The following is a 22,314-nucleotide window of genomic DNA, read 5'->3' as shown; positions in this document are numbered from 1 at the left end:
TCAACATTTGGGTCCCAACCAAGTGGTAGTGTCATATAACTCATATTCGGCCAACATGCAGCGGGATTTGGTTAAGACGGTCGGTGATATATTGATCCCACGATCCACTTCTATGATCCCAATATATATTGTTCAATCCTTCCGTGACATGTGCAACATATGATTCTAGCTCATGAAAAGACCCATATAAAGAAGTATCGGGTTGGTTATTAAACCCTGAATCGGATATGCATGGAACATATGATTCAAGTTCACCAAAACCAACATGATGATCAGTTGGATTTGTTTCCATGGATGAATGCAACATATGCAAATTGGGGGGTTGCATTGTAAACTCTAAAGTGTCATCATCAACAAGATTCACTTGAACCTCATGCCAAGATAATCTCCATAAATGAATATTTTGTAGACAAGTTCATGGTAAACTTCATTGGATCAACTCTTAATATTTTATGCACAACTTGAACAAACTCCGACAAAATAATATATCGTAATACTCGTATCAATCTAATATAAGGAATACTACACTCAAGTACTCCATTCACGACGATAACGTGACCACCAAAATATAAAAACATATCGATAGCAGTCATTTGGAAAAAGAAATTTCGGAAACAGGAAAATTTAAATAAACTGACAGAATAATTTTGGATTGAAGAATTATAAGAAAAAAAATACTAGTCAAATAATTTTAGAAATTGTTAAGGTTTTGAGTATAACGAAACAAAATAAAAAAATGATTTCAGACGCTGCTCACACTGCCTATGCTGGCAGCGTCCGCTGCTGCATCATGCAGACACTGCACTATTACCAGTGACGATTTGCAGTAGTATTGCAAAACATCTCCATCCACAGTAGTTTTAAAATTACATTTAAAAAAAAAAACAATTATTAATTAAAAAAAACCTTAATTCTTGTACATAGCACCGAATTTCCGACCTCTATGATTTGAGAACCTATCGGAAATATACACACCTGTAATAGCATTTATGTCGTACACAATTCTAGAACTCAAGTCGAGATGAAACATTATTCTAAATTCTATCAAGTTTCAAAGACACAAATGTTCAAAATTCAAACAAAACTAAGACCAACTTCATAAATAAATTCAAAACACTTCTCGACACTGGAGTCCCTTCAGAATAAATTAAGGATTTGGAATTGGAGATGGATAGAGTCGATTCCTTTGACTCGAGATGATATTATTACTTGAATTATCTTAGGAGATAGAAGAATTGGAGCACGAACTTCTCTTTAAATGCGTAAGAGCAGTCATCAGACAATTTAATTGATTGTATTCGGAAATATGGTAGGTGCACAAATGACAATCGGAGTACCAATAAGGGCATTAGCAAAGAACATGCGAGTTCAGTTTTAAAATCTTTTGGTAACTATCAATTTCCTTTGTGTTTGTAATAAATGGTGGTGCAACGTACGCAGGTTTTGAACAAGTATACCTCCGTGTATTGATGATAAAGAAATCAAATTGTAACAAACAAATTAGTAACATTACCTGTCACAAATACCTCCAAGAAACTATTCAGGAAATACAAATTACAATGCAACACTTTGCATGAAGTGAGCTTTAATCATTTGTGTTATGTGCGACCTGTTAATATCATACACCACCGACAAATGCCTTCAGTTAAATGTGTTGAGGATGAGGAACAAGAGATAGTATAGTATACTCACAAGGCAGTTATAGCAACCTGGTCTAAAAATCGTGGCCTCAAAGGAGAAGTCCTTTGTTTTTAGCATAATAATATAAAGCTACAGCGATCAGAAGGACGAACAGAATTATCCACAAGTTCACTCCTGTAAAAATTTGTATCAAGTGATGAGCAAGAAGAAAAACATACTGTTGCCAGCCTCAAGAAACATAAGAGAATAATTTCAAATCATTCTAAAACTATGCTTCCACCTCTGTTTCAAGCTTTCCATATTTCTGCCATAACATATTGTTTTCATATAATCGAGCACAGGAGAAGACAATTCAGAACTTCGCTTTTAATGGATACCAAACTTCATTAGAATGGATCTTATGATGATATAATGGGATCATACCTTTTTTCTTTGTATCCTTGATTAATGTCACCCTAGCACTCGAATCTAGAGATGCAGATATCAATGCCCTGTTGAAAACAAGATATGCTTGGGTATCTGTTTTAACACATTCAAGCTTGCTGAAACTGTTCAAATGGTATAATGACATGCAGAAGATCTCCCAACCTTGAATCTTGTGAGAACGCCAAAGCAGTTACAAGGCCAAGATGTGCTTTCTTGACAATAGTCCGCACTTGCATATTGGTAGAACTTAAAATCAAAATATCCCCTTGTATTGTTCCTCTGCAGTTTAGCAATTCATAAAGTGTAATTTAGAGCCCAGAAAATGCAATTTATACTAATTTACATACAACAGAATGTATTTTCGATCATTCAACAAAGAACATAGCCACCCACATGGTCCAACCAACTCTAGTAGTCCAAGACCTAAGTTTTAACTATTTACAGAGCCCAACAGCAGTTTGCAATACATGAATGCACACAGTCAGAAGAAAACAAAGGACGGGCTTTTAAAAAGATTAGCAAATAACACTTACAATGCAAGGAGCTTTCCATCAGGTGACACGTTAAAAGCGGAAACAGGATCCCGGACAACATGTCTTGAATTCATCCTTTTCCATGTAGTAGTGTTCCACTTCACAATACTGCCACCATTATCTATGCATAGAGAAAAGTAATGACTTCCGTGCTACTGACAAATCCTTTAAATAAGAAAATACATTGGTAGAAGATTCTCACCTCGCACTGCTGTGACATATAGAACCTGATCCGCATCGGTACCACGTGAGAACCGACAAAAGCCAAAAACCTCATCCTGGATAAGGTGCGAGATTATTGAAAAAATGGTGAATTGAGAATGGGAGATTAAACAGCATAAAAGCTAAACAATCACGAGTGAATGCACAAATGTTAGGTAATTATAAGTTTTAGTGATGTACTACAAATTACAAAAGTACACAAGTATTAAATTCAGCAAATAAGAAATCAAGTTGACCATATTTCAGAAGCCAACTTTTCTATGCTTTTGTAGGTATAACAAATTAAGGGAAACAAAGTCTCTACTAATTAATCCAAATATCTCTAATGTCTACTGAATCATTATGTTGGCCAGTCTCTACTATGTTTGCTTAAATGCTGAAAAAAAGACAAACTCTACCGTTGTTTGATACTATTTTTGGTAAAAACGAATGACACGTGGCATCTAGTACTATTTCTGTTATGGCCCTAGTATGACTGACTGGATTAAAGCCGTTCAAATCTGAACGTTGCAAATTCTCCATAAAAAGATATCTCAAGATTCTGCGAATTTTCTGCACACTCTATGATTTGTTACATCTACCATGTGAGACTTTCAAACTTTGCCGAAATTAACAAGCACATGCATAAAGTCATTTCCGATCTATTTTAGAGATCATCTGTGCTCAACTTTTTATTCACAAGCATATCAAATTTATAGTGCATATTGTGTGAGTTTTTGTAACTGACAAAAAAAAAACTTTCTGTGCAGATTGATTTTAATTGTGAAAAGTTGATACACTGAGTTTCAGTTAGACAGTGATAAATCCTACTGAAGTGGGTAGTTGCAATTTTTGAAACAATCGAAATGTTTTAGTAAAATCTTTCTGGAAATAGAAGAAGAGGAGAAAAAGAGATTTGTCTTTCGAACTTTCATAAACAATCCATTTGTCATTTATTTTCGGTTGCAATACTACTATTTAGCTATTTATTGACCATGGTTTGCTATTTTATTTAGTTCACTAAGTTTAGCTGGACTTTTTCCGCATTGATTTTTCTACTTGTTCACTGAACTTAATGAGATCTGATTTTGACTGCTAACATTAGTTGAGATCTCCTTTGCTCAAAGAAGAAGAAAAAATTGTGTGATATTTATTCACCTCGTTCTAAACACCTCCATCAGTCCAAACGAGTGGTATCAACGTGGGTTTTCTCGACCTCTAAACCTTCAAAATCAATGGGGCTTCATTCAACAAGATTTATATGTTTTCCAAATAATAGTTTGATTAATATAAGATCATAATGCTGACTCATTTAGCTGCACAAGATGATATGTTGTATGTTATTACTGATGGAGCAATGGAGATTATGAAAATAATATAATTGTTGCTATCGCTGGTGCAGAAGTTCAAATGATCAAAAAGACCCGATGCGAATGGACATCTGAAGATAAGTAGAAAGCTAATCTAGATAACGTGACCAAAGTCACCATGTATAAAACCCTCAACAAAAATATTTTCTGCAAAATCAAGACATGTTCAACTGCAAAAGAAAATTGAGAGAAGTTGACACTTTGTGAAGGCAATGAAAATAAACTCATTGTGGCTATGCAAAAGCTTGAAAGCATGAAGATGAAGCTTGGAGTATCTCTAATTGACTTCGATTGAGAGATTCGGCAGCGTATGTTGAAATAGCTACTCTTGGAAAGGAATAAACCAACCGGAAAATTGCTCTAAAAGTCATGAGAGCAATGCTTAGAGAATGGGATGTCAAACCATTGCAACGAAAGAATCAAAAGATTTGAACAAGGTGAAACTGCATGATCTTTTGCAGACTTGAAGACATATGAGTTTGAATTAAAAGCAAGAATTGAAGGAGAATCTTCATCCAGTCTGCCAACAAAAGATTTATCTGCCACTGCTGAACCATATACTGAAAATACTATTGAACAAACCAGCAATGATGCAAAGTCACTATTTGTAAATAAATTCGGAAGATTCATTAAGAAAAATCGAATCAAAACAAGAACAACAAGAAAGATTCATCTGATAATGACATGACCTATTTCAATTGTGGGGAGAAATGACATTGCTGAGTGTACCAAGCCAAAGAAAAATGATTCAAAGAAGCATAAAGAATTCTAGAAGGATGAAAAAAGTTCAAAAAAGACATAAAAAACTATGGTTGCTAAGAAAAATGGGAGCAAATAGGCATATTCAGATTTTGAGTCTTCAGATTCAGAAAATCAATTCAATGCCAGAGACGATGAGAGAGTTCAATGCCTGATGGCCGATGCTGATCTGGAAACAACAAACGATGAGGTGTTTAACTTTGACTCTGAATAATTTACATGTAATGATCTTGTTAAAAGCATTGCATGATATGGTAGAAGAGTACTCAAAACTTTCTCAATCATTCGAGAAAATCAAAATTGAAAACTGAAGTCTGACTGACCAAATCAACAAGTCCAATTGTATACAAAAAGACAATTGAGAGGATCTTAAGGCTGGAGTGAGTAAGAGAATGACAGAGTGAATGCAGAGTAACATATGCTACTGAATGAAAACAAGAAGTCGGCTCTACTGGTAAATGCATGGAATAAATCTTCTGTTTCTCTGGAAAAGATGCAAAAGTTGCAAAAGCAATATGGAGACAGGACTGATCTTGGTTTTAGTAACAATGAAAGCACATCTTCTGAAACCAGTATTCAATCGCATCTAGATATATGCGAAGGGAAATATATTCACTTTGCAAGATCCCGCACGATATATGAACATAAGGAAACTGAAATTCAAGTTGAAAAGTTTCTAAATCAGATGAACAAAAGAAGGCACTTGGGACTTGGTTATGTCCAGCCTGAGAGAAGAGTTCATCAATAGACTGGATCCAGCAGAGGATGAGTCTCAGGAAAGCATATCTCACTGAAGGTCAGACATCACCGATTCCATAACAGACCTATTTAAAAGAGATATAGACCAGAAGGTAAAAAAAACAGGTGGGAACAACATGATAGAGTACATTTTAAAAGAAATTATTTCAGACCCTCTGTTGCGCACACCCCAACAGACACGATTTACACGGCCGGTTAGGCAAGTACAAATGTGAGCTCATAAGGGACTAATCCGATTTTCACCCGAATATATTGGGTACCAGTTAATAATATTTGTGTATACATGAAAACAAGGATTTTGCTGATGTAAATAGCTCTATTTGGTATCTAACAGTAGATGTTCTAGGCACATGACAGGACAAGCCAAATTACTTTCAGAAGTCTCTTAATATATTGGACCAAGAATCATATCTGGAGACGACTCAAAGGGTAAGAGTGTGGGTAACGGTTAAATTATTCATGGCAACATTGTTATTAATCTCTTATTAGTTGGAAATTTGTTCTATAATTTGATCGATATCAGTTAGTTACGTGATAGTGGATATTTAGAAAATTTCACACATGCACGGTAAATAATGTTGATAATGAAACTCTACTGATTGGAACAAAAAATGGCAATACATATAAAATCGATTGGAAACATGGTCAACCAAAAAAGCTATTTGTTTCATTGCTGCTGAAGATAAACAATGGCTATGGCAAACAAGATTAAATCATTTAAAATTTAAATCTACTATCAATTTGAGTAAATTAGACTAGGTTATTGGTCTACCAAAACTGGAATATGTAAAGAGTAGAACTTGTGTAGCATGTCAATTAAAAAACTAGTAAGATCTAGTTTCAGAAGAAAAAATGAAAGTAGATCTTTTTCTAGACGCTTGGATTTGTTACACATGGATTTGTATGGTCCTATCTCTATATTAAGTTTGGAGATAATGAAATATACGCTTGTGATTGTAGATGATTTCTCTATATTTACTTGGTAATCTTCCTCAGCAGCAAAGATCAAACAAGTGCTCAACTGATCAAGTATATGAAACGTGTTCAAAATGAAAAATCTTGTATGATTAACAAAATTAGGAGTGATCGCGGTACTGAATTTATTAACAAAACTCTTAAGACTTGTATAGATTAGTGTGGAATCAGACATGAGTACTCTGCAACAAGAACTCATCAACAAAATAGTGTTGCTAAAAGAAGAAACATGACTCTGAAAGAAGTTGCACGAACAATGCTAGTTGATTCAAACATCTCTCAACGCTTTAGGATAGAAGCAGTAAACACTGCATGTTATACTCAAAACAGAAAAAATAGTAAACAAAGACAGCTGGTAAAACTCCGTATGAAATTTGGAATAATATGAAACCTGACATTTCTTACTTTCATGTATTTGGATGCAAATGTTTTATTCATAATAATAATGGTAAAACTCATTTATCAGCTTTTGATACTAAGTCAAATGGTCTATTTCTGGCATATTCTCCTATCAGAAAAGCTTTTAAAGTGTTTAATAACATAACATTAAATGTGGAAACAACAATTCATGTGGTCTTTGATTAACTAATGGATACTCTAGTACAATCTAATCTACATGATTTTAGAGATAGAATGGCAAGCGTTCATTTAGATCTACAGGAAAGTGATGATGAAGTTATTGTGACAAGATGATCTATTCAATGTCCTGAACCAGAAGTACTTGAGTTAGAACCAGAACATCAGATCAACAGAAAATGGAACAATGCAGAAGAGAATGTCCTTGATCAAGAATCACTCACTGAAGTTCTTGTACGTACTGATGTTAGCCTACAACAAGCAGAGGATATATACGTACCCGTCGTATTTTCTTCTCCTAGTGGTTGGTCAAGTATAAAAGTGCTTTATTTTCCGATACATCCTTATGGATTGGGTTAGTGTTTCTGGTGGGTATCCTTAATTAGATAATCCTTCAAATCCTTTTAAAACAGGAAGGCAAATAATAAATGAATATATCTATCTATGTTGCTTTTATATCTCAACTTGAAACTAAAAAGATAGATGAAGCTCTTTATAATCTTAGTTGGATAAAAGCTATGCAGGAAAAACTGAATTAGTTTGATAGAAATAAATTATGGAATTTAGTACCTAGACCTAATCACTAATCAGTTATAGAAACCGGAAGGATCTACAAAATAAACTGAATGAAGATAAACTAGTGATAAGAAATAAGACAAGATTAGCAGTGTTAATAGACTTTGAGACTTGAAGTCATTAGAATACTCGTTAATCATAAAACTTTTAAGAACTTTAAAGCATATCATACTGATAAAAGAAGTTTATGTTGAACAACATCTTGATTCCTTGATCATACTTTGCCAAATCATGTATTTAAGTTACATAAAGCCTTATATGGATTGAAACAAGCACCTAGTATGATATTTTATCTCAGTTCTTAATTGATCATGAATTTACTATAGGCCTTGTGGATAAGACTCTATTCAAATTTGTGAAAAATGGACATACATTACTTGTGCAAATCTATGTCGATGATATTATTTTTGAATCTATTAACTCTCGGTTGTCTGAGAAATTTGTCAATTTTCATGTAGGACAAATTTCATATGAGAATAATTGAGAATTAACATTCTTCCTAGGACTGCAAATTAATTAGATCGAATCTAGAATTTTCATAATTCAGGTGAAGTATACCAAAGAAACGGTAAAAAAGTTTGGCATGGAAATATGCCAAAGAAACGGTAAAAAAGTTTGGCATGCAAATATGCTCTGCTGCAAACCAATCCCTTGAGCTAAACTAAACTTGACAAAGATGAAGGGGAAATTTCAATAGAGGGTGCACGCTAGATAGGAAAAGTGCAAGTGGTTCTTATAATTTCTAGGTGATAGACTGATTTCATGGTTTATGAGCTATTTAGTTGTAGCTCCCAGATTATATAAGATTATGGAGAGATGTCTAACATGATTTGGTCATGTGAAGAGGATAAATTTCCCATAGAAGATAAGACTAGAGAAATATGTCTAACATGGTTTGGTCATGTGAAGAGGAGACCAAACACCACCCCAATCCGACATATGTTAGATTGGCAGGTTAATAGATGGAGTAGAAAGAATGGTAGGTCATTGAAAACTTGGACAAAGGTGGTGAAGGAGGATATCAAGCATATTGATATCATGCATCACTTTATCAGAGATTATGTTATGAAGAAAGATATCAGACTGAATATGTGTCTACCGGAGACTAAGTTTTCATATTTTCGAAATATTTTAGAACTAATCGATTAATCTTAATTATTTCTTAAAGATTATGTATAATTTTATGGGAGAATCACATTTTCGTGTTTAGCACAGCTTTGCTAAACATTGTTTTACTTATTACACAGATAAAACGGAAGGGTTTAATGATTTATATATATGTTGACTTTGACCAACTCTTTATTCAGTAGTCGTTATGATATAATGTAATCAGCTTGATCGTTTTCTAATCATTAATCTCTAAGGACAGCTGACAGTTGTTTCTTTTAAAAATTTAAATCCCTTCATTTTTCTTATTGGTTACTCAATGGGTAAATTATTTTAGATTTTTTGAAAGTAACCACAAACATGTTGACATTTGTCTCCGTGTTTGCTCCTCTTGTTGTACTATTTCACCGCCTCATTTATCTTTTACTGATTTTCTCAGCAAACTCCTTGCATTCTTGCTCTCAAAACTCTCTTGGCAACGTTCTTGCATTCTTGAAATTCTTTACTGAGCTTTATTCATACTTTTGCAGAAATGGCCGCCACAAGATGAATGTCAGCCAAGTTAACTTTGAGTTTGTTTACGCTATTGAGGATGCTGCTATAGCATCCATGTTCAAATTTTTGGAGTCTTCTAGACTTCGCATATTTCTCAGCCTCCTTATTATCATACATGAGGATACCTTATTGGAATTCCAGTACAAAGCTACCATTACTGATGCGAGCCAAGTCTCATGTAGTCTAGTTGGCAAGACTATTTCTATTTTGTGTGATAGGAAACTAAACTTTATTATTATAATAGACGTATTACAATAGTAGCGGATGAGTAAACCACAAAACGAGTCAAAAAAACACTACCACACTATCGTCATGTCCATATAAATTTTCAATCCCTAAATAAATATGAAATAGATAAGTGATTAAACTCCGTCAACTTAATCGTCCAATTTACAACTCTGAATTTGATCTTCTCCCAGACGTCATCCACGGACTCCGAAAAATTTGTGAATATTATGTTGTTCCTCTCTAGCTATAATGACCAAAAAATGCAAAGGATTACCAAATATCAGAATCTCGTAAATCTTCCCCCAGTGGGAAGGCCCGGCTCCATAATGAACATGTCTTGTGCCTTACTCGGAAAAGTCCATTCAAAGCCCAACTCTTGAAACATTTTTATCCATATACTGCTCGAAAAAGAACAATGCACCAATAGATGGTCTTGGTTCTCCTCTTGCTACCGACATAAGCTACACCATTGCGGGCATAAGACATAGACAGGCCACCTTCTTTGCACTGAGTCAAAAGTGGGAAGTTTCCCCAAAGCCACAAGACTATTTTCATTGATGAAGCTTTGTTTGTCTCCACCTTCAATCTCCCCAACCAAGGTCTTTCTAATATCTCCTCATTGTCTCAGTCTACTGTTTCTGAGATGAAACTAAAATTCTCTGCCGTCGGAAACACCATCACGATCTCATGTAAGAAGAAAGAGATGATGATGGCATTTCAAGTGCTCATGGATCTCATTTCAAAAGCACTTCCGATTAAAACTGGATCTTTTGATGTCAGCACGAAAGAGAAGTTTTTGTGAGTGTTGCTCTCACTGCAGGAGTGCTAGTGATCTGGTCCTCCGTTATTTTCAATATACTGGTGGATATGAACGGAAAGAGATCCACTGGGTTTGTTATTCAACTCAATAAGTTGTTTGAAGTTATGGGTTTCTTTACATTTGTTGCTCAAGACCATAGTTGTCAATCGCGCATAGCGCCCCGGAGTGCAAAGGTTTCCCATGGCTATCGCGCATAGCGTAGCGAGGGTTATTTGAAAGTAAAGCGCCACAAGTATATAAATATATAATATAAAGCATATAGTAACATCAATTCAAAAACCTTAATTTCCAGCATAATATTCCATCAATTTAAATTGTAAAATACTAAAACCTGAAATTATTTCGAGTTTTTCATTGAAGTATCATAGAAGACACAAAAATAAAGCAAGAAATGCAAAAAAATATAATTTCCAGCAAAAACCTAACTAAGTACACGCCAAAAAACCAAAATTAGAAAAGAAAAAAAAGACAGAAAATAAACATGTATCTTCGCTTTGCAATAGCGCCGCTATTTCAGCTATCGCGATTGTCGCTATAGTGCCAATAGCGAGGATAGCGAGCGCTATTGCAAAGTTCATGGCGCGTAGCGATACGCAGCGATGTGGTGTCGCTTCGCTACGCTATTCGCTATAGCGAGGGCTACGGGGGCTATTGACAACTATGCTCAAGACTTAAGAGTAAAACAAAAAAGTCGGATCCTGCAAATGTCGTGGCTCTTCTTCCCAAGGTTTCTTCTATCTCTCTTGCCTCAATAAAGAAAATACTAGTGAAACCCAAGCAATTGCGACCAAGAAGAAGTCAAAAGAGAAAACTTGCTCTTCAAAGTGATTAAAATATCACTACCTCTGAAGGCTCTGCTGCTATGCCCATACCTCTTGCCGCCAAAAAGAAACCAAGAACCATCAAAATCAAAGCTCGAATAAAATTGTCACCATTGCCGAACTTTCATCAAAACCGTCTCTCCAACAAATCCCACTAATAATATCCCCATCAGTTCACGCCCTCTAAACCCCAATCAGCAAACCCTAAGTCACCACCTTCTGCCACTACATCCAAGTTGAGTTCCTCCTCCAATATTCTTTTTGCTCCTAGACCATCAGGAGTTGTCATCGTGAACCTCAGCTTGAGGACACCCAATCTGGATTGCATCGCCCTGTTATGTCTGATAAGGGCAAAGGAAAGATGATTGTAGAGCCCATCGCTGAAGAAGACGAAGAGGCTCCTAAATCCCCTATGCAGACTCAAATCGATCTCCATATGGAAGAGGTTGAAGCCTTCACTGATCAAGAAATTAAGTATTTTGATGAATGGGTCAAGATGCGAACCGTCACTAGGTTTGCTGTTTTTGAGAAGAATAGGAAAAAGTTGGCCAAAGCAGTGAAGCTGTAAACGATGGTCTTCGCTCAGGCAAGAACAAACAATGTTGCCTCAGCAATGTCCAGAAGAGACGACATTTTGGCAAAGTTCAAGATCTCAAAGCCAAGTGAAGCCTTGACTGCTCTGAAGGTAAACTATGATCACCAGAGACCAACCGCCTATCATGATGCTGCAGTTATTCTACAACTCAGCAATTCTATCCACTCTTGCTATGATGGAAGTTGAATTTGTTGTCATAATGGCTTCTAAGGCACATGCTTCTCTGCACGTTTATGACAAGTCAGTAGAGAAAGTTGCGAAATCTAGACTGCATCCAGTACTCCTGCACCTCATCCAACGGTCAAGTTCACAACTGCACAACCTCAGCAATCTTCCTCTTTTATCTACCAGGAACTTAGCATTGTCAATTGGAATACTGTTAATTCCATTGCCCAAATGGCACTTTCTGTTGAAAACACCATGGCTGGTCCTCGGCAAGCTCCAGCTCCAGAAGATCAGAATTCTGCTATTCCACCTCCTTCAGAAACTCAACTCAAAACTTCTTCTCTTCCTAAGCTCTCAATATTCTTTGAGGCTCATCCACGAGAGATGCATGCAAGGCTAGATCATCTAATCTCTCCTCCTATTGTATCTCAAGATATGGTTGTCGCTGAATTTGCTACGATGGAAGAAGATGTCCAGAGAACTTCCCCTGTTCAACTCCAAAAGCCATGGCTGCTAGGCATCAAACTGTTCAGAACAGATGGCAAGGTCAAAGCCCTCATCCCCTAAATCCGAGTTTGTTCCTCCAGTTGAAGCAAAGTTGGCCGATCTTGAACATATGGGTCAGACAACAAATATTGGTTAAGGAAACTAAGCATGGTATCTCTGATGGCTTCACAACTTTGAAAATTTCAGAACAAAAATTCTTGCACATGTGGAGACTCTCCAACATGATTTCACGACTCACTGATCCTTTCTGCAATTCAAGGCCAACTTGATGGATTCTCATGCTACTGTGGTTGTAAATCAAAATAAACTTGCAGACAGTAGGCAAAAGAGTCGTCAAGAGCTCTCTGAGAAGCTAGATAATGTGCAGTATATAAAGGAGGCCGATACCAAAAAAGAGGAAAGGCCGGAGAGTACAAATGCCAAAGAAGAAAATAGGGTGCCTACTGTAACAAGGGATATTCATCCCACATCATAACCCTTTAATTATTTTTTATCTTGAATCTTGACTTGTACGTATCTGATTCTATGATTATTTATATAAATCATATATGACTATTATAATGTGCTAAATTCTGACGTCACCAAAAGAGAAAAATTGTTGGGTATTTAAAAGTTTTGGTGATGTGCTACAAATCATAAAAGTATATAAGTAATAAATCCATCAAACACAAAATCCAGCAGACCATATTTAAGAAGACCTCTCGCGCATATTTCAGAAGATTTTTTCTCAACTTTTGTTGTCTACCAAATTAAAGAAAAGGAAGTCTCTGCTGACTGATCCAAATATCTCTGTTGTCTACTAAATCGTTATATTGGCCAATATCATATATGTTTCCTTACATGGTGAAAACAGATAATCAATAAACACGATCACCATAGAATGTTCCTGGAATAAAAGACAAACTTTATGGTCGTTTGATGTCAGTACTCCAGGCATTTGTTGCTTCATACTATTTTTAGTAAAATACGAATGACATGTGGCATCCAGTACCATTTCTGTTATGGCCCTGGTACGACTGGATTATAGTAGTTCAAATCCGATTGCTGCAAATTCTCTTTATAAGGTCATCTCAAGATTTATCAAATTCTCTACACACTCTACGATCTCTTACATCTACTATCTGAGAAGCTCTGCTGAAATTAACAAGCACACACATAAAGTCATATCCGATTTATTTTAAGGATCATCTGTGCCTAACTTTTTATTCACTAGTGTATCAAATTTATATTGTATCTTGTGTGAGTTATGTAAATGACAGAAAGATTCTTTTTAAACATATTGATTTTAGTTGTGAAAAGTTAATAAGAGTTTCAGTTAGGCACTGGTAGGTCCTCCTAAAATGAGTAATAGCAATTTTTGTAACTATCAAAGTCTTTTAGTTAAATACTTTTGGAAACAGGAGAATGAGAGATGTAGAAGAGATTTGTTCTTCGAACATCCATAAACAATCTATTTGTTATTTATTTTCACTCGCAGTACTCCTTAGCTATTTACTGATTGTGGTCTACTAATATTATTTAGTTCACTAAGTTTGGTTGTACTTTACGCATTGATTTTCTAGTTGTCCACTGAACTTAGAAGATCGATATCTGATTTTGACTGTTAACACCAGTTGAGATCTCCTTAGCTCAAAGAAGAAGAAAAATTGTTGAGGTGTTTATTCACCCCCTCCAAACACTTTCACCAATCCTAACAGATGTCCATCTGAAGCACAACATGCTTTAGCATCCTGAGTATATATAGCAGAAACTGAAGGAACAAAGAGAGCAAGCAGGTGTAATGATCTGTCCTATGATATCTTCACACATTTTGCTCTCACACCCCACAACCCCCCAAAAAAGTTAGCATGTTGAGAATGGATTATAAATAAAATGAATATTGTCTACTATCATAACTGCATAAAAGTAGTAATACATTTTCCTTTGGAAGAGAAGCTATTGATGTTGACGATGCGACATTCCAGATCCTTCCAGGGCCACTTCCCACAGAGACAAGAAACTTCCCGTCGGGGCTGCATGAGTCATTCAAGAGCATTGTATTAGAGCTCATGTTATGATACCATTTCCTTCCAATAATTCAAATGCAGTGTCCAACTCAAGCAAAAAATCAAGTATATAGAACCTGAAATCTAAATCCTTCACAGAAGAATGGCCACTATGCTCATCCAGGGTAGTTTCCATGCTTGGCCATTTACAAATCCTTAACCTGCCATCCTGTGCAGCACCAATATAAGTTAAATGTTAACCACAATAGCGACAAAACAACACTTTTCTTGTAAAAATAGGAAACTGTGACGACCCTGTTTTTATTTTTGAAATATAAGCATAAAAGATTTGCAACTAAATAACTTATATAATAAAACCGGCTATTATGTAAAATGAAACCAGTATGTCTCATGTTATAAGAAGAGAATCCACCTAATGAAGTCCATTATCACTGGCTATTAAGAAAAACAAGGCATAAGTAAAGCCAAGTCCTGGTAAAAAAAAAAAGTCACCAACTGTATCGAGAAGCCGATTCTCTCTCATTCTGAGACCACGAAAGCAAAAAAATATGATGATAACATTATTATAATAAATCAACACAAAGATGAATATACAATGGATGTAGCACTATAAAACTTAATAATTTTGATGCTGGGGAAGGGAGGACCAAACTGCCTCAGCCAAGTAGAACACTTGCTCAGATTTTTAAAAATAGATTTTTAATCAATACTATTTCAAAAATCATTATATCTTGTTATTGATTTATTAATTCTTCCCATAAAAAAGAAAGGTCCCATTCATGCTCCATGGATTGCTGGTATGTATCAACAAAGTTTTTTTATGTCTCAAGCCAAAAGATGCAGTGTATATGGTCTTCAACATTATGCTTTTGAAAGATCAAAAAATATCCAAGTTCTATACGACTATACCTCACCACCAACAGCTAGTAAATTTCCCTCAGGGTTAAAGGTAATTCCCAATTGTTGTCCAACATCTTCTAATTGCTGAAGGACTTTCTCAGATGACTTTAGACTCAAACTATGCTTGTCCTCACTCGTGTTCGCTTCCCATTCAAACCACCTACAAGAAAGACCATATGATTATCCAAATATAACACACACTTCAGCAACAAACATCTGCCAAAAACTGAATGCAAAGGGCTTGTCAGAATAGCGTTACATTTACTTATTTCACCAGTGTGGCAGCTAAGCAATACTGGAAATTTATATAACATTTTTAAATTTGAGTTTAAGCCCAACAGTCAACTCCTACTATTAACTCCATAATCTTATATACAGAAAAAGCAAGCACAGCAGGAGACTCCTGTGCTTATTCAGAAGATAGAATAACTGGCAGATCTTATAGTGTATCATTAACTTCTAATTGGTTCCTCGACAAGGAGCTTATATGCCATTCTAAAGAAACAATAGTAAAATATGATAATGAAAAGTTCTCCATGAAATATTCTCTGAAACGTTGTTCCTTACATGTTTAAGGAACACAAATATCAATAGAAGAGCAATGCAGACAAGTACGACTATGGATTTGGTCGATCATAGGAGAAATTCTATCATATTCTCCACCCTCGCTCATGTAGGATATAAATCAGAAATTCCTGACTCGATTTTTTGAACACAATTAATCCAGAACTAGTAAAGACAAAACTAGAAGCCACTAAATGAATGTCTTTTCACGAATATTATATGACACAATATACCTGCAACTTTTAGGCAATGAACAAATAACACCTTCACCTCCAGGATGAACAGCAATTCTGTATGGCAAATCACTACCAGTTCCAAGCTTTGCCACCTTGTAGTATACAAGGCATACATTTATAATTGAGCCAACCAAAAAGTAAACAAAAGAAAAGTACAGATACCAAGCAAATATTTACATTTAAACCTAAAAGAAAGTGTAAATGAAAGACAACAGCAGATACCATTCAAACAATCCGTAATAACAGTTTCCAATGTCTTCGATCGTGCCATATAATAAGATGGTTTGAAGATAAAAGGAGCACAGGCTTCATCACATTATTCTGTATCACAATCACACCTATTTAACAACCCACCCCCCACCCCCCTCCCACAGAAAAAAAAAATATCAGCGGCAGCTATAAACATCCTTCTAATTTGTCTATATTATCACCCAAAAAAAAAATAGAATAACTGGATTCCAAAATCAAGCAACATTCTAATAAATCCCTACGAACACCCCCCAGAACAACAAAAAAATTGTCCCGTCGATTCATTTACTTCGATCAGATCAAAAGAATGAAATTGATCCAACCACTCCAACTCCAATTCTCTGACAAGCTAAAAGTTATAATTAAGATTCGATCATAAAGTTGAACTTTAAATCATCTCACAAATTCAATTAACGAAATAGGCATCTAAAAAAAAATATTAACATAATTAATCTTGCGCCTTCATTAATAGACAGGCTTACGGGCTGATCAGAGAGAGAATTTGAACCGAGGTCCAAGGCGGCCACAAGGAGCGCGTTAGGAATGCCGCTGCGTCCTTCCCCGCCGCCTCCGGCGAGGACGACATGACCATTCACGGAGGAAGAAGCGGTCGAGTCCGAAACCCCGGCGGCGAGTGGAGCCCACGCGGCTCCGTAAAGTGGGACGCCGTACTTCTTGCAACTCGATTCGTCGTCCTTATAATTGCTGTTTCCCATTGTCCGAGCGTGGAGGGAGAGGGCTTTCGACTCGGCGCGATAGAAAAAAATTAAATGAAAAACAAAAATTGCAATATTATTAACCGACCTGATGAGGGATAGTCATGGGACCGTTCAAGCGGATCCCGAACGAGTATCGGTTTAGTTGGACCCGAGTCGTTGCTATTCCTAGATAGAATTGTGATTTTCGTTCAATATATTTGATTTTAAAATTTTGTTCTGAATTTCAGTTTTAATGTTGTATATTTATTTTTTGACAATTTTAAATTTTTTTTATAAAAATATTAGTCTGTGTCACATCAAAATATAACATCGTGGCATTGAAAAAAATTAAAAAAATTAATCAGTTAAACAAATATAATAAACTAAAACTAAAAAAAATTAAATATAAGTTACTAAAATTGAAAATAGATAAATATACAAACTAAGATCGGATGCAATTTTGCTTTATTAAAATTATAAAGTATGTAAGGCAAATGTTATTGGAGGTTGTTTTATGGAAAAATAATAATTTGAATTGTCTAGAATATAACATAACTTGAAATAAAAATCATGTATTCATAGTTCATAGAATACGAGTAATATAAATTTGAGTACATATATCATCGTATTATTATTTTCTTCGTGATTTCTCTAATACAAGCAGATTGTGTCACTATCGGATTAAATCGAATTTAGATAATGCTCTTCGTGTTTCTCTATAATCAGCTTTATTTGTATATTAATATTGATATTTTGTATTGTATTATAAAGAGAGATTCTCCGGTAAACAAAATTCAGTATGGTGTATCATTCGTTTTATATGTTGGTCTCAAGTGCGGCAACTTGAGATAATAATAAGAAAATAATGAATAAAATTGGACATCGAGATTTACATGGAAACACCCAAAAATTATTTGGGTAAAAACTAGAGGCAATATGAAAAGAATGTCACTATAATATTTATGATGTACAATCATTCACTATGTTTCCAAAGAGAACACACACTCTCTTAATACAAGAGAACAAAAAACCTCACAAATATTATAGAACTACAGACTCAAAGAAGAAGAGATCCTCAAGAGAAGAGTTGAATAAAATTTGGTATGATAAGAATGGGGGAAGGGAGCTCTATAACCCTCAACGCCTCAACGCTTGGTTGTCATACATTATGACAACCAGAAAAACCCTAACAATCAACCACCTCATTCATCATTAGTTACCGACATTTCTCTCACTTGGAGATTTGATTGATAATCAAACTCATCTTCATACATCCTTTTAATATTGTCATTACCTGCTGCTTACGTTTCTGCTGGACCACTTGAGGATCTACACGAATCAAACTTGTTAATATTCACTGGCTTGGTCAGAACATCAACTATGGTATCTTTTGTATGAATCTTTTGCATATGCGCACTATCTAAATACAGGAGAAAAAAACACCTCAGAAATATTATTGTAGAGCCCAAAATCAGTACACGTAAAACCCATGCATTTATTTGAATTGTTATATAATTTATTTAAAGTTAAATGGATTTTAGCGATTCATGATTTATTTAAATGCATTATTTAAATTTATTGAATTTTTGTGATGCACGTTACATGTTTTGCGAGTTTCGTATTTCGGGCGATTATTCGAGGTAGAATCAAGCAAAAGACTGTCGACGATTTTTGGAAAAATTTAATGCGGTATTTTATTTTAAGTTAAGGATGGGGCATTTTCAATTAATTTATGAAGTGTTAGTATTTTAAAACCTAAATTATTTATTTAGTGATTTTATGAATTGAAAACTTTTAAAGATTTAGAACTTTTGCATTTTATTTAAATTAGAGAATTTTATTAGAGGTTAGTGGGGGAGTAAGTAATATTTTAATTACCTTGCTAATTATTGATTAAGCAAATTTTACTCTCCTTAATTAACTAATCACACGTTTAACACACACTGAAACCGTTCAACACACACACACTCTTATTCCAATTCAGATTTATTTTTTATTTTGAGAGAGCAAATCTTAGGGTTCTTGAGAGAGCAAACCTTAGGGTTCTTGAGAGAAAAACACCAGCCGCCCCATCCCCTTCATCATTCCAGCAATTTTTCGTGAATTTTATTGCAAGATTTTAGTGCCACCTTCGTCCCGGATCAATCCTCGCACCGTCTCCGCTTCGGTATCGACGTTTCGGTATTTCAAATCTTCAAAAAAGCACGTATATTCTGTTTTTCCTGCGTCGATCTTGTCATAGTATTAATTTAAGGTGTTTTGTGTGAAAACATGAGTATGTTATATAGTAGTTTGAGCAGAAAATTTATTGGATGTGTTTTGAAGGAGTTTTTAGATTCAAAACTTGTTTTTGCTGTTCTTTTAAAAACTGCGATTTTTCGGTCGCGATTTTGGGAAAAATTTCAACATGAAAATCGTAGAAATTTTCGATACCTTCGATTTGATATTAAATTTGAAGTATTTGGATAGAAATTGAGCGAATTATGGTGATTTTCGTAGGACTGCTCAAACTGCATTTTCTGAAAATATGTTATTGATGTGTTCTTGAAGTTATTTGTTGCAGGCTTCGTTGGAAAACGTCGGGTGATCGTGCTGTGTTTAGGTATATGGAGTATGAGTTTGGGACGAGTTTTGATGCTTCGTTTCGTGTCGATAGCCGTTGGTTGCATTAGAAATCGTAGCAATCAATTGGTGTCAAAAATTTGAGTTTACGAATATGTTGCTTGTTCGGCGTACGTCGTCGTTTGGGATGTTTTGTGGAGTCGAGTCAGTGCCATAGTTTCTTAGTATGAGTCTCGAGGCGTTGTCACTGTCTGTGTAATCGAAATTGGAGAGTATAAGTTTCAGAGTCGCGAAGTTCAGTACCCTCGGCGCCCGAGCGGTAATTTCTTACCGCCCGAGTGCCACACATTCTGTCGAGAGTTTTATTTTTAAGCTCGGCGCCCGAGCGGTAATGTTTTACCGCCCGAGCACCACTCCTTCTGTCCAAAAATTCGGTTTCCCCTTCTTTTCAAATTCAAATAGTCAGTTCATGTCTTTTATGGTTGGGAAATGTTCACACGTCATCTTAGAGTTTGTTTCGGGGTTTGATGTCATGGTTAGTATGATTAAACGAGGTCAAGTCCCAAGCAATCTAGAATGTCATAAGATATTTAATTACTTCGGTGGTGAGCACGAGTACCTACGTCTAAGCTATGAAATTTAAGTGCACGTAATCATGTTAGTATATGTGCAGCAGTGACCTCACGAGAGATCCGACGAATCCCTCAACATCAAGTAAGTATGTTTGACGTGCAAAGAAAATATTTTAATTTTTTGAGGTTTGCTAAATGTCTTGTGACCAATTTATGTATGGGATTGAAAAGCGGTAAAGCATGACCAGGGACCAATCCACCCCATTAAATCATGAAAGGGTTTAGATCAGGATTGGAAAGCGTTAAAGCATGAAAGGGGTCCAATCCACCTTTAAAGCATGAACGGGATCTCATGTATGTGGCAGTGGATTTGTCCCTGTCAGCCCAGTACTGTGCTTTAGTCTGATAATGCGATTTATGTTATGGGTCACTTGCTTTGAAACATGCCTCTACGCAAAATGATGAAGTTTATGTATGTTCAAGTATGTACAAGTATGCAAGCACGTTTTAGAAAAGTTTCATGTTATGGCACGTCCATATATGTATGTACGTATGTTCAAGTTTATATATGCAAGTTCAAGTTCCCGTATGTATGTTCTATTTTAAAGCTGCATGTGATTTTGTTACGTATTACTCGTTAGTTCCAGTTTATACGTGTTGAGTCTTTAGACTCACTAGACTTGATCGATGCAGGTGAGGATGCATTTGAGGAGACTAGAGGTGGGGACCAAGGAGCTGGCTTAGACTGAGCGGGAGGCTAAACCCGAGGACCACCAAGTTTTAGTTTTATGAAATGTTTAAAAGTACTCTGATTTATGTTATTGGTTATGAGATTTTAAGCAAATATCTTTGACAAATTTTACTTTGGGATCTTTGTTGCAAAAATACTTGGGGATGAGCAGTTTATTTTATCGAATATTGAAGGTTCGTCTTTTATTAAAGAAAATTTTTAATTTTTCCGCAAATTTTTAAGTAGTTAATAGTACGGTACGTTACAATTATAGACTTACATACTCAAAGAAGAAAGATGCTCAAGAGAAGAGTTGAATGATTTTGGGATGATAAGAATGAGGAAGAGGAGATCTATAGATAGATCTCCTTCAACATCTCAATGCTTTGTCATTTATTATGACAACCAAAAAAACCCCAACAATCAACCACCCCATTCCCCATTAATTGCCGACAATATATTCAATTGTCGATCAACAGTGGTAGGTAGATATACTATGAGATCTAGCTCATAAAATAACGACAATTATGTGTGATGAACCGTGTCTTAATGCAACGTCCGAAAAACCAACCTACGTACACCACATGCATGCAAATTGTTTTAATTGTTTATTTATTTTATTTAATTGAATTTAAATGATAGCATGACATTTACTATATGATTAAAGGAATTATTGCATGATTAAATGATAATATGACATGATTGCATGAGATTAAGAATTTTACTCGAATATTCGATAATAGGCAGAGGAAAGGAGACTGGGGACGACCAAAACAAGAATATGTATGTTCATTAAATAATGGTAAGCATTCCTAATATGATTTAAAAATGATTTAATTTACCAAAAAATGTTGGAGTTCGAATTATTTTACGAGTCGAGCTCGATTTTTCCCGAGAAGTTGGTTTTGGGCAGACAAGGAAATTTAAAGCTCAAAAATATTATTTTTGGGAAACTAATTTTACAAACTTTTATGTTTTAATTAAATAAGTGTTATTGAGCACAATTTAATTAGTTTAAGAAAGCTCAATTACCCTTAAACTTGCAAGCCCAAAACCAAAGCTCATTAGTATACAATTAAATCAATAAATAATTAAACCTAGGTCTTTTATCACCACAATATCATAACCATCAGCAGCTGTAACACACCACACACACACTTCATAAAATTAGAAATATTGGGAA

The 22,314-nt window shown here is 35.3% G+C and overlaps 1 protein-coding gene across 3 annotated transcripts; it reads right to left on the bottom strand.

Moving 5' to 3' along the window:
* Window positions 1–1,466: 1,466 nt before the first annotated feature.
* On the bottom strand, window positions 1,467–17,338 carry LOC140837253 (SEC12-like protein 2). 3 transcript variants are annotated; one of them, XM_073203345.1, is made up of 11 exons: window positions 17,052–17,338; window positions 16,318–16,412; window positions 15,530–15,680; window positions 14,737–14,828; window positions 14,530–14,626; window positions 2,803–2,878; window positions 2,601–2,721; window positions 2,230–2,346; window positions 2,065–2,132; window positions 1,693–1,815; window positions 1,467–1,609 (listed from the first exon to the last, which is right to left on the bottom strand). In XM_073203345.1, exons 1-10 carry the CDS (start codon window positions 17,283–17,285, stop codon window positions 1,730–1,732), a joined length of 1,137 nt encoding a protein of 378 aa, XP_073059446.1. In that variant the 5' UTR covers window positions 17,286–17,338; the 3' UTR covers window positions 1,467–1,609; window positions 1,693–1,729. The 3 variants fall into 3 exon arrangements, with proteins under 3 accessions (XP_073059446.1, XP_073059447.1, XP_073059445.1); XM_073203346.1 differs by having other exon boundaries at window positions 1,710–1,815; XM_073203344.1 differs by having other exon boundaries at window positions 1,467–1,815.
* Window positions 17,339–22,314: the final 4,976 nt, after the last annotated feature.

Source organism: Primulina eburnea, chromosome 7 (genome assembly GCF_022965805.1).
Source record: "Primulina eburnea isolate SZY01 chromosome 7, ASM2296580v1, whole genome shotgun sequence".
In the NCBI taxonomy this organism is placed as follows: domain Eukaryota; kingdom Viridiplantae; phylum Streptophyta; class Magnoliopsida; order Lamiales; family Gesneriaceae; genus Primulina; species Primulina eburnea.
This window is presented reverse-complemented; position numbering and strand designations above follow the sequence as displayed.

Bases quoted from the DNA above. Each gene is read 5' to 3' on its own strand.
- LOC140837253 (XM_073203344.1), bottom strand. From the start codon at position 17,285: ATGGGAAACAGCAATTATAAGGACGACGAATCGAGTTGCAAGAAGTAC. The intron at 15,681-16,317 runs GTATATTGTGTC...TCTTTCTTGTAG, and splicing joins TCATTGCCTAAAAGTTGCAG to GTGGTTTGAATGGGAAGCGA. The intron at 14,627-14,736 runs GTTCTATATACT...TGACTCATGCAG, and splicing joins GTGAAGGATTTAGATTTCAG to CCCCGACGGGAAGTTTCTTG.